The sequence below is a fragment of the Malaclemys terrapin genome, chromosome 17 (assembly GCF_027887155.1).
Source record: "Malaclemys terrapin pileata isolate rMalTer1 chromosome 17, rMalTer1.hap1, whole genome shotgun sequence".
NCBI classification, from domain to species: Eukaryota; Metazoa; Chordata; order Testudines; family Emydidae; genus Malaclemys; species Malaclemys terrapin.
In genome coordinates this window covers 14,177,627-14,190,998 of record NC_071521.1, presented here as the reverse complement: position 1 = coordinate 14,190,998, position 13,372 = coordinate 14,177,627, and the positions used below count along the sequence as shown (strand labels likewise).

Below are 13,372 nucleotides of genomic sequence, written 5' to 3'. Positions count from 1 at the left end.
TTGGAGACTCTACTTTGTAAGCAGAGCTGAGCAAATCATTGATTTTTCAGTTCGGCCTCTGAACTGAAAAATTCAGGTTTGTTTCTAACCAAAACTGATTTTTCGTATTTTTTTTTTCTCTGTGAAATGAAAAAGCAAAAAACCCCAACCCCTTTGTCTGGCTCAAACATTTTGAATGACTATTTGAAATGATGTTTTTGAAATTTTGGTTTTGGGGGCTTTTTTGTCAGTGGAAACTATTTAGTGACTCTGACCCAAATTCATAAATAGTTTCAGTGCCCCCCAAAATGCATTTTTCAGTGAATTTATTATTTGCCAAAAAAATGTCACCCAGCTCTATTTGTAAGTTGCATCAGGTCACGCAGGCTGTGGCTGCAGTGATCAAGGGCAGCTGCAACAGCTGGGAGCAAAGACAATATTGAGCCTTTTATATTCATCATCCTTTGTGTGTTTCAGGGTCGACCTGGCAGGAAGGGATTTCCTGGAAACCCTGGCCCTGATGGTTCAAAGGTAAGGCGGGAGGGGTGTTCATACCAGAGAGCTGACGGGTTGGGGTGGGAGCCAGGGGGAAGAGGAATTCAAGACTGGAGTTAAACTTCAAGAACCCCTCACGTTTAACGTGTGCCGAGCTTCCAGTTTCCATCCTAGAAATTAAACGGGGCAGTGAGGATTTGCTCTTCTCTCTGCATTTCTCTTTGTCTTCGGCTTCTGGAAGCTCAACCTCAGCTTGGTTTGTGTGGAAGAATGACTGTGCATTTTTAAACCACATGCTTTATTATAAACAAGTGTGTTTCTCTTTTGATATTAAACTGTTTAATTGTTTTTCCATTGCCTCTCCATTTTTTATTCTGAAACAATGCTAACCATTCCTAGCTCTGCTGTTTCATTGGCAGCAGGAGGAGCTAGTCCAAGAGCAGCCTGCTCTTCACAATACCCACCCCCAGCCAAAAAAAAAAAAAAAGGCAGCTCTTTAAACAAGTAAATAACAAAAATCTGTTCTGGCAGCACATCTGGAGTCACAATATCTGCTGACTGAGAAAATGCAGCTGCTGTGACCCAGAGACAACACCAGGTTAGCAGTGACTGTCTTTCAGACAGCCTGTCCTGAGTTACTCAGACACTTCCCTGGACCAACCCTCCCACAGCCCACCCTTCTCCCTGGTCAGTGTGGGCTTATGTACATCCCTGGGCTTTTCTCTCCACCCTCGGGCCACACTCTCTGAATGATTGTAAGAAGTTGACTTTTTAATGGTGATCACAGTAGGTAATCAAAGTCACCACCAGAGGCTGGATTTTCAGGTGCACCGCACCCACAATTGATCCTGAAGTTTTCCAAAGAATTTTGCACCCAACGTACTGAGCTTTTAGAAATTTGGTTCCTTATTTTGGTGCTCAAATGGGAGCTGAGCTCTCTTGAAAATCTGGCCACAGAATTGCATCTGTCATGTTAGCATGGACTCTGACTGTTCTTTCCTAATGAACAGGCTCTTGGAAATTGTAGACAGCTTGGAAGTACCTATTTTGAAGGCTTGATCTCGTTAAAAAGTGGGCTGATGCACAAGTTTGGTGCAGTGTCGTTGCACAAGGCTTGTTAGTGCTGGAACTCTGTATTTGAGACCCAGCACTACTCACCCAAAACATTTAGTTACGCCTGTCATTAATCCTGCTGTGCTGCAGTTGAGACACCAGGAGTTTAACCCTTTCGGAGAAAGACCTTTGACAAAGCAGCACTGAGTTAGCCTTCTGTGATACCTCTCTCCATCTCAATGCAGGGTGAGCCAGGACATCCAGGGCGGACAGGAAAAGTTGGTGAGCAGGTAAACTCCTTATTTTCTTTGTCCATTTGAATGTCTCGCATGTACCCATTTCCCTATGCATCCCTGGTACGGGGCAGAATCTTGACCTGTTTGCTGAAGATCAGGTGTTTTGTAAACACTGCGATTTTATAATATGTGAAATATCGTGTGTGTATGTGTGTAAAAATAACTTTTCCAGAGAGGCACAGAAAATTGTTGCCCTCCTTGCCGCTGTATGCTTTTCATCCTCAAGGGCCTCTCCTTATTCCTACTTTTCTTGCAAAATCATTGGTTCCCAACAAAATGGATTCTTTCATCACTAAGCCCAGTTCCAATTAGCTCAGCCTCAGAGCATCAGTGACCCAGTGGGTGGCTCTCAAATGTCCATATGTTGTCAGGGGTATTTATAGGTGCACATAGTACCCTGCGGACAGTTTACAAAATAATGGGTCCCTGCCCTGAGGCGCCTGAGACGCAATAGGAGATACGAATCAGATGCTAAGGCTGTTTCCCCATGCAAACTTGATAGAAATAATCATCAGTTTCTTGAGTTCTTTTCTTGAGTCTTTTCATGGTCAATACCCCCTCACTGGCTGCCTGGTCCAGCGTTGTATTGACCCCACCCGTGAGGTGCTGTGCTTCCTTGAAGCAGGGGGCACTCAGCATCTTGTTTATGCTTTTGGCAACAAGAGAACAGTGATGAGCACTGCTTCGTTGCACAATAGAAGAGAATGTGCTGACTAGGAAACACAGGAAGATGCATCATCTCCATAAACTTCAGGGAAACCACAAGGTTCAGGGAAAAAGAAACAAATGTTCCCCATCTTTTGATCACACAAACCAACCTACCTACTCACTACCAGCCCTGAAATTGCAGCCACAGAGCCTCCAACACATTCTTCTCGTTCCCACATGACCACATTGAGCTGGACGCGGACTGAGCGGCTGACCAGCCATTGGCAGAGGGACGTGCAACGTCTCCTGGCAGCCATCTTTCCCTAGGCTTTTCGTTGCTTGTCAGTCAAGGTCTTTGGTTTGTTTGGTTTTGTTTTTCAGCCTCCCTGGATCTTTGTTCTCTTGTATCCAACAGCTGGAGGTCATTTGTCTCATGGCTCTCTGACCAAGCATGTTCAAAAGCCAGTGTCACAAAGGGCAATTGTCAGTACTAGCAAGACTTTCTCAGGGGTTTGGCTAGATTGAAAAAGTTAGTTAGTTCTCCGTAAAGCACCATGCACACCGCCAACACTATCAAACTAACACCGTATAACCAGCAGGCCCTTGCAAAACTGGGGACATCAGTCAGCCTCCTGATGTTCTTGTTCCTACCTCAGGGACCTAATGTCTCAAGCCTGTTTACCTTAAACTCTGAGCTGGCCTCTGTCCGCAAAGCTTGCAACTATACCCTTTCAGGGCATCTGGGACACGTTTAGGGCACACAGATACCAGCCCTATATCCAGAGGCTAAAGTTCCCTGTTAGTGTCTTAATTTTTTAGGGCAGATCAAGGGATTTATATATCTCAGCAAACTTTGCATAGCACAAACTGAGAGACCAAATACGTTCCAATGGCTTCTTTTCAAAGACATTTTCAAGCAGATTATACAAACAAACAATGAAACAAACAATGCCAGGGGGCATGGACAGAGCACTGGACTGAGACTCACGAGACCTGAGTTCTATTTCCAGTTCTGCCACTGGCCTTGGGCAAGACACTTCCCCTCTCTGTGCCTCAGTTTCCCCATCTGTAAAAACAGGGATAGTGATACCGACTTCCTTTGTAAAGTGCTTTGAGATCCACTGATGTATCATTAATATTACCACCTCCTGCAGCTCACACCAAAAGTACTTTACAGAACTTTCTTCGGACTCGGGGCTCAATACAGAGAAATTTGATCACTCACAACCCCCATTGGCTTCAATTAAAGTAGAGAATGCTCACCACTTCCTGATCTATTTATTTATTAATGTTTGAAATAATAAATATTTGGTCCACAAAGAAGAAGCAGAGGTGCTTAGAATAGTGTCATTTTCCGTTTCTTTCAACAAGATCACTCGTTTGTTTTTAAACAATTAAATGGGGCTTATGGGGAGGTAGAGATATAGAGAAAATAAACTATAAAACAAAATCCTCTCAGTGCACAAACTTCTCCATTTTCTGTAAGTTTCACTTGATTAAAGGAAGAACCTACAGGAATACAAAATGCTGAATTGTATTAGCAGACAATTTAAATGGGGAAGGTTGATCTTATCATATAAAACACTGGGCTGGAAGTCAAGTGACCTGGGTTCGTTCTTGGTCTGCTGCCAACCAGCTGAGTGAACTTGGGCAACTCCCTTAAACGCTCTGTGCGTCCTTTTCACCCCTGCAGGATGAGAAGGGTAACCCCCACTGCAGGTGGCAGTCAGAGGCGTAATCAATTTGGAGTGTAAGCTCTTTGGGGCAGGGACAATCTCTTGCTGTCAGTTCTTACTCTGTACAGCTTCTAGCACATAAGAGCAGCCATACGGGGTCAGGCCAATGGCCCATCCAGTTCAGTATCTTGTCTTCAGACAATGGCCAGTGCCAGATGCTACAGAAGAGATTAACCGAACGGGGCAATTATTGAGTGATCCATCCCGTCATCCTGTTCTGGCTCAGGGACACCCAGAGCATGGGATTGTGTCCTGATCACCTTGGCTAATAGCCATTGACTACCCTACCCTCCATGAACTTATCTCATTCTTTTTTTGAACCCAGTTACCTAGAGCCCTGCGCAGACACAAAATTGATATCCACATCTGATCCACAAAAATGATTCACAGATATCTGTGGATATAGAGAGGATGTCCATGGATTTGCAGAGCTCTAGTTCTATGTATGCTGGGCTCTGATGTCAATTGAGAACTCTAGGTGCTGTTGTATTGCAAATAATAATGAACGTTTAGAAAGTGCTTTGAGACCCTCAGCTGGAAGGTCGTGCAGAAGGACAGAGTATCATGATTATTAATCCTTAAGTCCCTCAAGGCTGACTGTGAATAAAAACTATAGGCCCCATTCAGTGAAAAGAAAACACAGCTGGCCTTTGCTGATACTGAAGCCAGAACAGGGATCCGAAAGCTGGCTGGACTATTTTTACTCAATTAGTCTCTGTCTAGAAAAAATTCCGTTTCCTTACCAGTTATGTCATTAGAACAAAAACGTCACACCAGGTTCGTGATAAATTACCTCCTTTCCTAGCACACCTTTGCTAGACAGTGCTTAGAGTATTTCCTCTCCTCCCCCTCCAAAGAGCATCATTTGGAGCTTTGGGTCAGGGCAAGCCAATACTGGGGATTCTTCATAGAGCTGTGGTGGAAGTGGTTTGGGGGGGAAAAAACTATACCCCAGATTTCTAGCCCATGAAAGATCTGATCTTCCCCTATTTCCTGCCTCTCCCAGACAAAGATGCTGTCTGAGAGGCCCCCATAGCTTCTGTGTCAGCAATGAGGCTTTTCAGAGTTGCTGCTAGGCACTCGGTAGCAACTGCCTCTGGTTGGAAGCAGCCAGCGTGATGGTGTGAAATAAGATCACGTATACATCTCCTCGCTAGGCGCAAGCACTCTGCTTTCGGGTCCGTCTGTTTAAGCAAACATGGGAGTTGTGGAAAGATTTCCAATGTTACTTGAGCATTCGCTGAGAGTTTTTAAGACCAGTGGGGTGGCCCCTGATTCCTTACATCTCCATTGCAAAGAAACTGACTCAGGAAATTCACTAGAGGTTGCTCTCTGAATGCTGAAAGGTCTCCAGCTGCGCAGCTCCCCATCCCCTCCAGCCTGGATCTGCACGGTTTAACCCTTCCTTGCCAGCAGGTGGAGACAGAAACTGAGTGAGCAAAGACACCACAAGGGCCAAGACACCAGCCTTCCCTGTTACTGAACTGTGTGAAAACAGGCCCCAAGGATGGGAACTGCTGGAGTGTCCATGCCGGAGGCAGAAACCAAACCAAGACAACACCAGAGGCGAGGAGACACCTGCCTTCCCCCTGCAGGAGACAGAATAACAAACTGGGGAACGGTGCCCCGGGGGCAAAGACCCCCTGCCTGCCTTGTGCTGGGGACCATAAAGACTAATGATCAACCATGTCAGCAGGAGCAGCAGGGAGAGCATGAGCATGACCTATGCTCTGAACAAGGAGCCAATTCTCTTCCAGCAGCAACATCTCAGTGCCTCCCCTCATCTTTAACAAAAGAATAACTAATCGCCATCTGGCTATGGTGCATCCTGTTGGACATTATGTTCAGCTACTTACCAGTCACATGGGGGAGTACAGTGATGCTGTACGCTTGACCTTTGAAGATCCAACAGTGAAGATTTTGTGCCCGTTGCAGACCCCTCTCTAATTATCAGCTTTCCCTGAGTAGTGTTAAGATTTCTGAGTACTTTGAGGTCAAGACAGCTAACCTAGCTCTTTACTATCTGGCTTAGTCCCATCTCCATTAGTCCCGTGCCTCTCACTTGTATCTAATTCTCTCTGAGAGTCAGTGGCTATCTTCTGCAGGCGTCCCACATCCAGGTATAAATTCCTGTGTAAGGTATTTACGTGGCTCCCACTACCAGAGTATCTGAGCACCTCCGGCTTTAATGTATTTACCCGCACAGCACCTCTTTGGAAGCAGGGCAGTGCTACTATCCCCATTTTACAGAGGGGGAACTGAGGCACAGAGAGATTAAGTGACTTGTCTGAGGTCAAACAGGAAGTCAGTAGCAGAACAGGGAATTGATCCCAAGTCTCCTGAGACCCAGGGTAGCACCCTAACCTCTGTACCCTCATTCCTCTGGGGAACTAGTGCTTCTGAGCTGTGTGGCCCTTTGCTTCCAGGTCTACAGGCATTGCAGTGCAGGAATCTTCCTTGCGAGACCAGGTGTTTGGTCAACATGTCAAAACATATCTTTTGTTCAGTGCTCAAAGAGAAGCGTGAAAATTCTAAAGCCAGAGGGTGGGGTCTGAGCTTGGTGTGCAGAGGGTTAAAACCACATAGAAAATTCAATGCAAGTCATGCAGCACGGGTCAGAGTGGCCTCCGAAATCAGTGATATTTACTGTTTTACTTTCCCTTTCTTTCATCTAAATGAGATTATTGTACGTTACCCTCCATTCCTTTCTGCTTCCGTTTGTTTTGTTTTCAGTTCTAACGAACCAGTAAAACACCAGGGGCCAGTGATTGGTTCCTGCTGGCGGGCACCCTATGCCTGTGAGCATGTGCTCACAGTGCGCTCAGCTGTTGGTTGGGTTTTTCAAATGGTGCATGATTCATTGCCGAGCTGCAGCAAAGGGGACAAGCTTAATTGTAACGGGGCTGCATGATAAGCCAGGACATACTGAACTCCTCATCCAATGTAAATGTTTTACATTCTTTACTGGTTACTGTGGGACTTTATCCATGCAGCCACTGCTGCTGGGATTTCATGTGCATTATTACACATGGTCCTTGAAGTTGTGTGTGTTGCTATGTTTGATTTCCTGGCAGTTGCTGGGAGGTTGGAAAAATATTTTACACAGAGTCCATTTTGTAGAAGTGACAGCAATCTATGTCTACATTTCTCCCATGGATATGCTGGTCAGTATCTGCCATCATTGGCTCTTTTGGTAATATTTTAAGGCATGTATTGTTGTTTCCTGTGTTCTATTAAGTGTGTCTATCACAATTTGGCCAGCAAAGAGCATTGTAAGCCAAGCCCCCATAGAGATTTCAGATTACCCAATGAACTCAGTGGGACTTTATTTTGCCTAGGCACAACTATGTTGTTTGTGTATGCTTTCAAAAGTATCTCTCAGGCTAAAGTTAGCTCATCATAGAACAGATAATACACTGGCTGCAAGAGCCAGAGGGACACCTGTGCTGAAAGTGATCTTACACCACTGGGTCTTCTGCTTCTTCCATCTAGCTATGTTGCTACATGCAGTCGTCTTGTTACTAGGTTCACATGAAGCAATGATGTCTTCCCTTGCGTTATAAATAAGAACATATGCCCCCCAGTGTAGTGATCTCTCTACATCTCTTACTGGAGCTAGATGCTATACTAAGAACCAACCCTCATTACTTCCCCCATTCTGCCACAAAAAGTGGAGTGTGAAGCGTTTGTCTCCTGCCTGCTTGTATTTGTAATGTATGTGATAATGCATCCGCCACTCCCCGGTGGCTGAGATGATGAACTTGTGACGGAAATAGGATCCCCTGGGGACATATTGTTCGTACTCTGTTTTGAACTCTTTATTCAAGGTTAATGCTCAGTTTCTGTTCCAATAACCTATCACTATAGCACTGAAATTACTCACATCAGGAGGCCTGGACACAGAAAATGTATCACATTTCTCTCTCACTTTCCATCCAGCTGACCCAGCTAGTAGCTTCCTCAGTTTTCTCAGTCTTGCCATCCTATTAAGTTCTTTCCATAAAGACTTCCCATGATGTAAACTGGCGCTCCATGGTGGGCATCCATTTTGACATGGAAGGCTGTATACCCAGTCCTTAGGAAATATTCTAAAATGGCCTTGCTTTCAACAGTATCAATAGCTTTGTTCATTGCAGGTGCCTATAATGTTGGGTGGGACACACTTTAATTAGTCTCTGAATTTCATATGCCTTTTCACCTGGGGGAGAGGCCCTGAAATCACTGGGTTTTCAAGGAAACTGAGAAACATTTGACTTTTTACCTTTTACGGTGGCTTTCAGCCTACATGCTTCTTCATTTAAGTTGCTTGATCATTCTACCCTGTGCTAGACGATCAGCCTTTGTGTTTATGGCCTTATGTCCAGGCTCTGAAAATAACTAATAGTTAACAACTATGTATTTGTATCTGGGTCTGATTGAAAAGATAATTGATCCATTGACTGTGCCACCTAGTGGTCAGATATTGTCATGTCTTTACCTTCTCCACCACTTTGTTCCTGTGTTGAACAGTTCAGGCTTTTTCTTGGCCATTAGGATAAACACGGATTCACCTTTCTATGTCTCATAGTGTGGGTGTTGGGTATTTCTTTCTGATATGCAGCCTGGTGCAGTAGGATTCCTTCAGTTATGGAACCAGGGTATAGCTGGGAGCATTTTAAAATTCTTGCAGAAGAGGATGCTGGTTCTTGTGAGAGATACTGGTTCAACAGCCTGGAAACAACATCAAACTTGAGTTCCAGGCTTTCTTCTGAGTCCAGCTGTGGGTGGTGGTTGTTGTATTGTTTTTGTTTGTTTGTATTGCAGTCATGCATTAGAACCCTGGTCTCCAACCAGGGCCCCACTGTGCGAAGCGCTGTACAAACCCAGAAAAAGAGATGATCCAAAGAGCTTACAATACAAGCATTCATTCCATAGCCTGCTTTATCATGATCATTGAGAATGCAAGTTCCCAAAGTTACACTGAGCTTGACCCCCGTCCCTAGTAAAACAATACTTTTACAATCCGTTTGTGTTTCCTCCCATCTTCCGTGGAGCTGCAGGAGCGGCTGGGAACATCCTGATTCCAAGGGGGTAGCTGTGCATCCTGGATGGTAGGCATCTTTTGGGCTTGGCCAGGGTTTGCGTCATGACGTGATCGCATCTCAGTCTCCTGGCAAGTCATTGTTGCGTACTGCTGGACAAATTGCTAAAGGTGGCATCTCACTCCAAGCTTAATCGCTTCCGATATGCTCTTCACCTTCCCAGCTGCCTCCTTAACAACCCACTTTCAATGAGATATCACTCCCACTCCCAGACCGTGGTGAACAATTGCACCGACCAGCCAAGTGAGTGAGAACGTCGGGAAGAGCGTGTATGTTTGACCTCTGGCCCTGCCTAGAGATTGGCCTGACTGAGTGTAATCCAAGGTCAGATGTTCCCATACAGGCTCATCTCTGCACCTCAGGAAGGCGCTCCTGTGGCAGCTACTCTCGTAGCATTTAAAAGAATATAGCCCATGGAGGCATTCGGGGTAATCAGCAGAAGTCAGTGGAGAGACCCCTGTAGTGTTCGACATCTCTGAATAGCTACAGTACTGAGTCTCATACACAGGCATAACAAGGGCTCTTCTTGCTTATTACATGGCACGGCTCTTCACCCCCCTCCCTTGGATGTGACTCTGTGGAGGATGATTACTTTTGGCTCCTGTGGAAGTTGCATAACCTGTAAGCCGACTGCACTGACTGATTTGTAACAGGGTGGTATCACTTGATGCTCTAGCAGTGCGCAAAGTGTGATAGACCCAGACCAGTTGGGAACAGCAGAGTAGCAGAAGGGAGATATACTGGCCACTGGATAAGTAGTTTTCTGTTCCCTGAGTGACCAGAGCAGGGGCTGCTCCAGGCTAATAGACCCCCTGACTCCAATTAACCTGCTAATTAGAGTCAGGTGCTTAACTGCCTCACCTGACTCTTAAGGCCCCGCTGATGCTATAAAAGGGCTTACTCCAGTCAAGTCAGGGGGAGCCAGAGGAGAGGAAGTGTGTGTGAGGAACTGGGAGCAAGAGGTGTGCAAGAAGCTGAGAGTGAGTAGGCGTACTGTTGGAGGACTGAGAAGTACAAGCGTTATCAGACATCAGGAGGAAGGTCCGGTGGTGAGGACAAAGAAGGTGTTGGGAGGAGGCCATGGGGAAGTAGCCCAGGGAGTTTTAGGAGTCATGCAACTGTACCAGGAGGCACTCTAAACAGCTGCAGTCCACAGGGCCCTGGGCTGGAACCAGAGTAGAGGGCGGGCCCAGGTTCCCCCCATACCTCCCAACTCCTGATCAAACACAGGAGGAATTGACCTGGACTATAGCTTCTACCAGAGGGGAAGGTCTCTGGACTGTTTCCTGACCCACAGGGTGAATCTGTGAAGCGAGCAAATCCGCCAGTAAGCGCAGGACCCACCAAGGTAGAGGAGGAACTTTGTCACAAAAGGTAAACTGAATTGTGACGCGTGAGAGATTGTAGATATCTGCCGTCGCTTGCTGGAGACAGAAACCAAGCTGGACTGAGAGAAGATCTATTGCAGGAGCAGAGCCCACCTGCCTTTCCTCTGCTGAGAATGAAGGGTTTGAAACATTGACAGGGGATTTGAAAATGCTGCATTCCATCAAAGTGGAATTTACAGGGGTGGAAAAACAGTGATTTTTTTCCCCCCGACAGTAGAATATGTTTTTAAAAGTAAAATAAAAGTGTGTGTGTGGGAGCGGGGAGGGAGAGGGTGTTATAAATAACTCTTGTGAGTAAAATAGTGACTCTTCCCGCCCACACACACTTTGAGATTTACCCTGGGTGTTGCTGTGAGTTAACCCTGACATGGATCCTGCCAGGGCAATGCTGCCCAAATAACCCTCTTCAAACTCCCCTGACGACACCAGCCTAAACATTTGGGGAGACTGCCTGTGATTTCATAATACTGCACATGTACATAGCGTTTGGCATCTGCACATGGGACAGTGCTTCACGAAGGTGGGGAAGTAGGGGGCTAGCTGGGGAAACTGGAACAGAGTAGTTAAGTGACTACTGCCCAGGTTTGCATAACAAGGCAGCGGCAGCAGAGATAGGAACAGAACTCAGGTCTCCTGGCTCTCAGTTCACTGGCGCATGCTGCCTCCTTAACATGTTCCTGAATACAGTCAAGATGGTTCTGCAACTTTTGAAGTTCATATCTGGATCTGATGTGTGTCTGGCCTCTGTTCTCATAATGGATCAAACCAAAACCCCGATCAAAAGAGCCTTGAACTTTAAATTTGGATGGGATGAGGACAAAGGACTAAAGAAAGCTCTTGTCGAGCTGCATTGGGACTGTCCACTGCTCTCTTTGTGAACCCCATCTCGAAGTGCAGAATTCCTGGAATGGACCAGTTTGGGGTTTTTTTTTGTTCCTCCTCTCTTTACTGGCTTAGGAAATCCCCATTTTTTTTTTTTTTTTAAATTCTCTCCCAGCACCCTACGGCTTCCTTTTCCAAACGTTTCAACTCTGTGGACCACCAGGCATGAGTATGGGGCGAGAGATCAGAGAGTCTCAAATTCACAAAGCAGTTTTAAGCTCCACAGAGGCATCCCTAAACCTCCAAACTCCAAGAGTCCACCTAACAACACAGGAATCAGTCCAATGAGCTCTGTTAGAATGGTCTGACACTCATCTGCAAGACTTGCTCAGCAACCGCCTCTCAGTAGCAGCCAAGGCTCGCTCCATAGCCATACAAGCTGGAACTTAGCTTTCGTTCACACCACAGATGCCAGCTATTGGCAGGTTGTGAAGTGGTTCAACATGAGATTAATCCCTTCGGTTATGGGTTCTGAAAAAGGACACAGTAACGAAGCTTGCCAGGATGAGGGACAAGGTGGTTAGCTGCTCCAGCAGCCCTGCAATAAGAGAGAAAATGGAGTGTTCCGTTTAAAGCAAACCCACTAGAAATTTTTCCTTGTTACTAAAGCTTTTATTGAGTTGGGAGGGTCTATTTTACTCAGACAATGTGAACAGCTTCTCAAGAATTTTCAGTTTATACCTTTATACTGTAGCCATTTTTTTTCTTCATAATTAAAAGCCATTCTGTTTGTTTCTTTATCATCCCAAATGATGATCATTCCCAAAGATCTTGTGTCTGGGTTTGTTTTTCAAGAAGGTTTCTGATTAGTGTGACAAATCTACTGTTCTGTTAATCCCTCCAGTTGCATCTGGTCTAGCTTTTATTCTCTATAAATATCCCAACCATGCTGCTCCTAGAATGGCAACTCTAGTCAGACAGGGCTCCAAGCAGCTGCTGACTTTTTAATCCTAACTAACCCAGAGACATGTCTACGCAATATGATGGTTAAAATGCTGATGGTCACCCGAGTCTTGTCTATATTGGCTCTTCCCCCACTGATATCCCCAGCAGAATTGTGCTTACAGAAGCAAAGTCGGGAAACATTAGCAACATAAAACCCTCCATAAACTAGGCCTCTCTGTCGAACGCTGTTGGCTGAGTCAGTAATTTGTTCCTGGTATTGTGTTTTGTGGCTCCTGTAGATGCTAGCATTGAAGTTCCAACTGTCTCATAAAGCAGAAACATCTGGTTGAATTAGGGACTCCTATGTCTGGGAGCACCGCTATCCTCTCTAGTAGCCAATAAGAACTGCTGAACAGCGTACAAAGGACAGTGGGCTAATTCCACTAGCAAGGAAAATCAAATACATTGTTGACTCTCTATGGAAATAAAGCAGAAAATTAATTGCACTCTTCTGTTCTCCTCAGGGTTTGATGGGTTTCATCGGTCCAGTCGGGGAACCTGGAATAGTGGGAGAGAAGGTAGGAATGGTTTGCAAACAAATTGGCTATTATTTTTTGGGAGGAGAGCGAAGGAAGTATGTGAAATTATTTAATGTAACAGTTTAGATTTCCTAACTCAAAATGCCATGAAGAATGTTGCAATTCCAAGATGTGATGAGTTAGCCTTGTGCCAGTCAGAAACTTATGTTCTACTTCACTTTAGGGATTGCCACTTGTTCCTCCTTTAAAGGGACAGTCACAAATTTTTCGAACATAGGAATTATTGCCAGGGCAGGAGGGGAGTTTCGCTTATTCATTCATAGTCTTGTGAGAAGCCCATAAATAACATTCCCAACTGTCTTTTCTCCTTTTCCCTCTGGCAAACATTGC

General features: G+C 45.4%; 1 protein-coding gene across 7 annotated transcripts in view; it reads left to right on the top strand.

The window, feature by feature from the left end:
* LOC128825375 (collagen alpha-1(XXVII) chain B-like) overlaps positions 1 to 13,372 on the top strand; it is a 230,647-nt gene that overhangs the window by 126,758 nt on the left and 90,517 nt on the right. For all 7 annotated transcript variants that reach the window (XM_054007835.1, XM_054007836.1, XM_054007842.1 and 4 more), the window contains 3 exons: positions 457 to 510; positions 1,773 to 1,817; positions 12,968 to 13,021. In XM_054007835.1, coding sequence (XP_053863810.1) covers positions 457 to 510; positions 1,773 to 1,817; positions 12,968 to 13,021 — 153 coding nt within the window. The remainder of the gene's footprint in view (positions 1 to 456; positions 511 to 1,772; positions 1,818 to 12,967; positions 13,022 to 13,372) is intronic.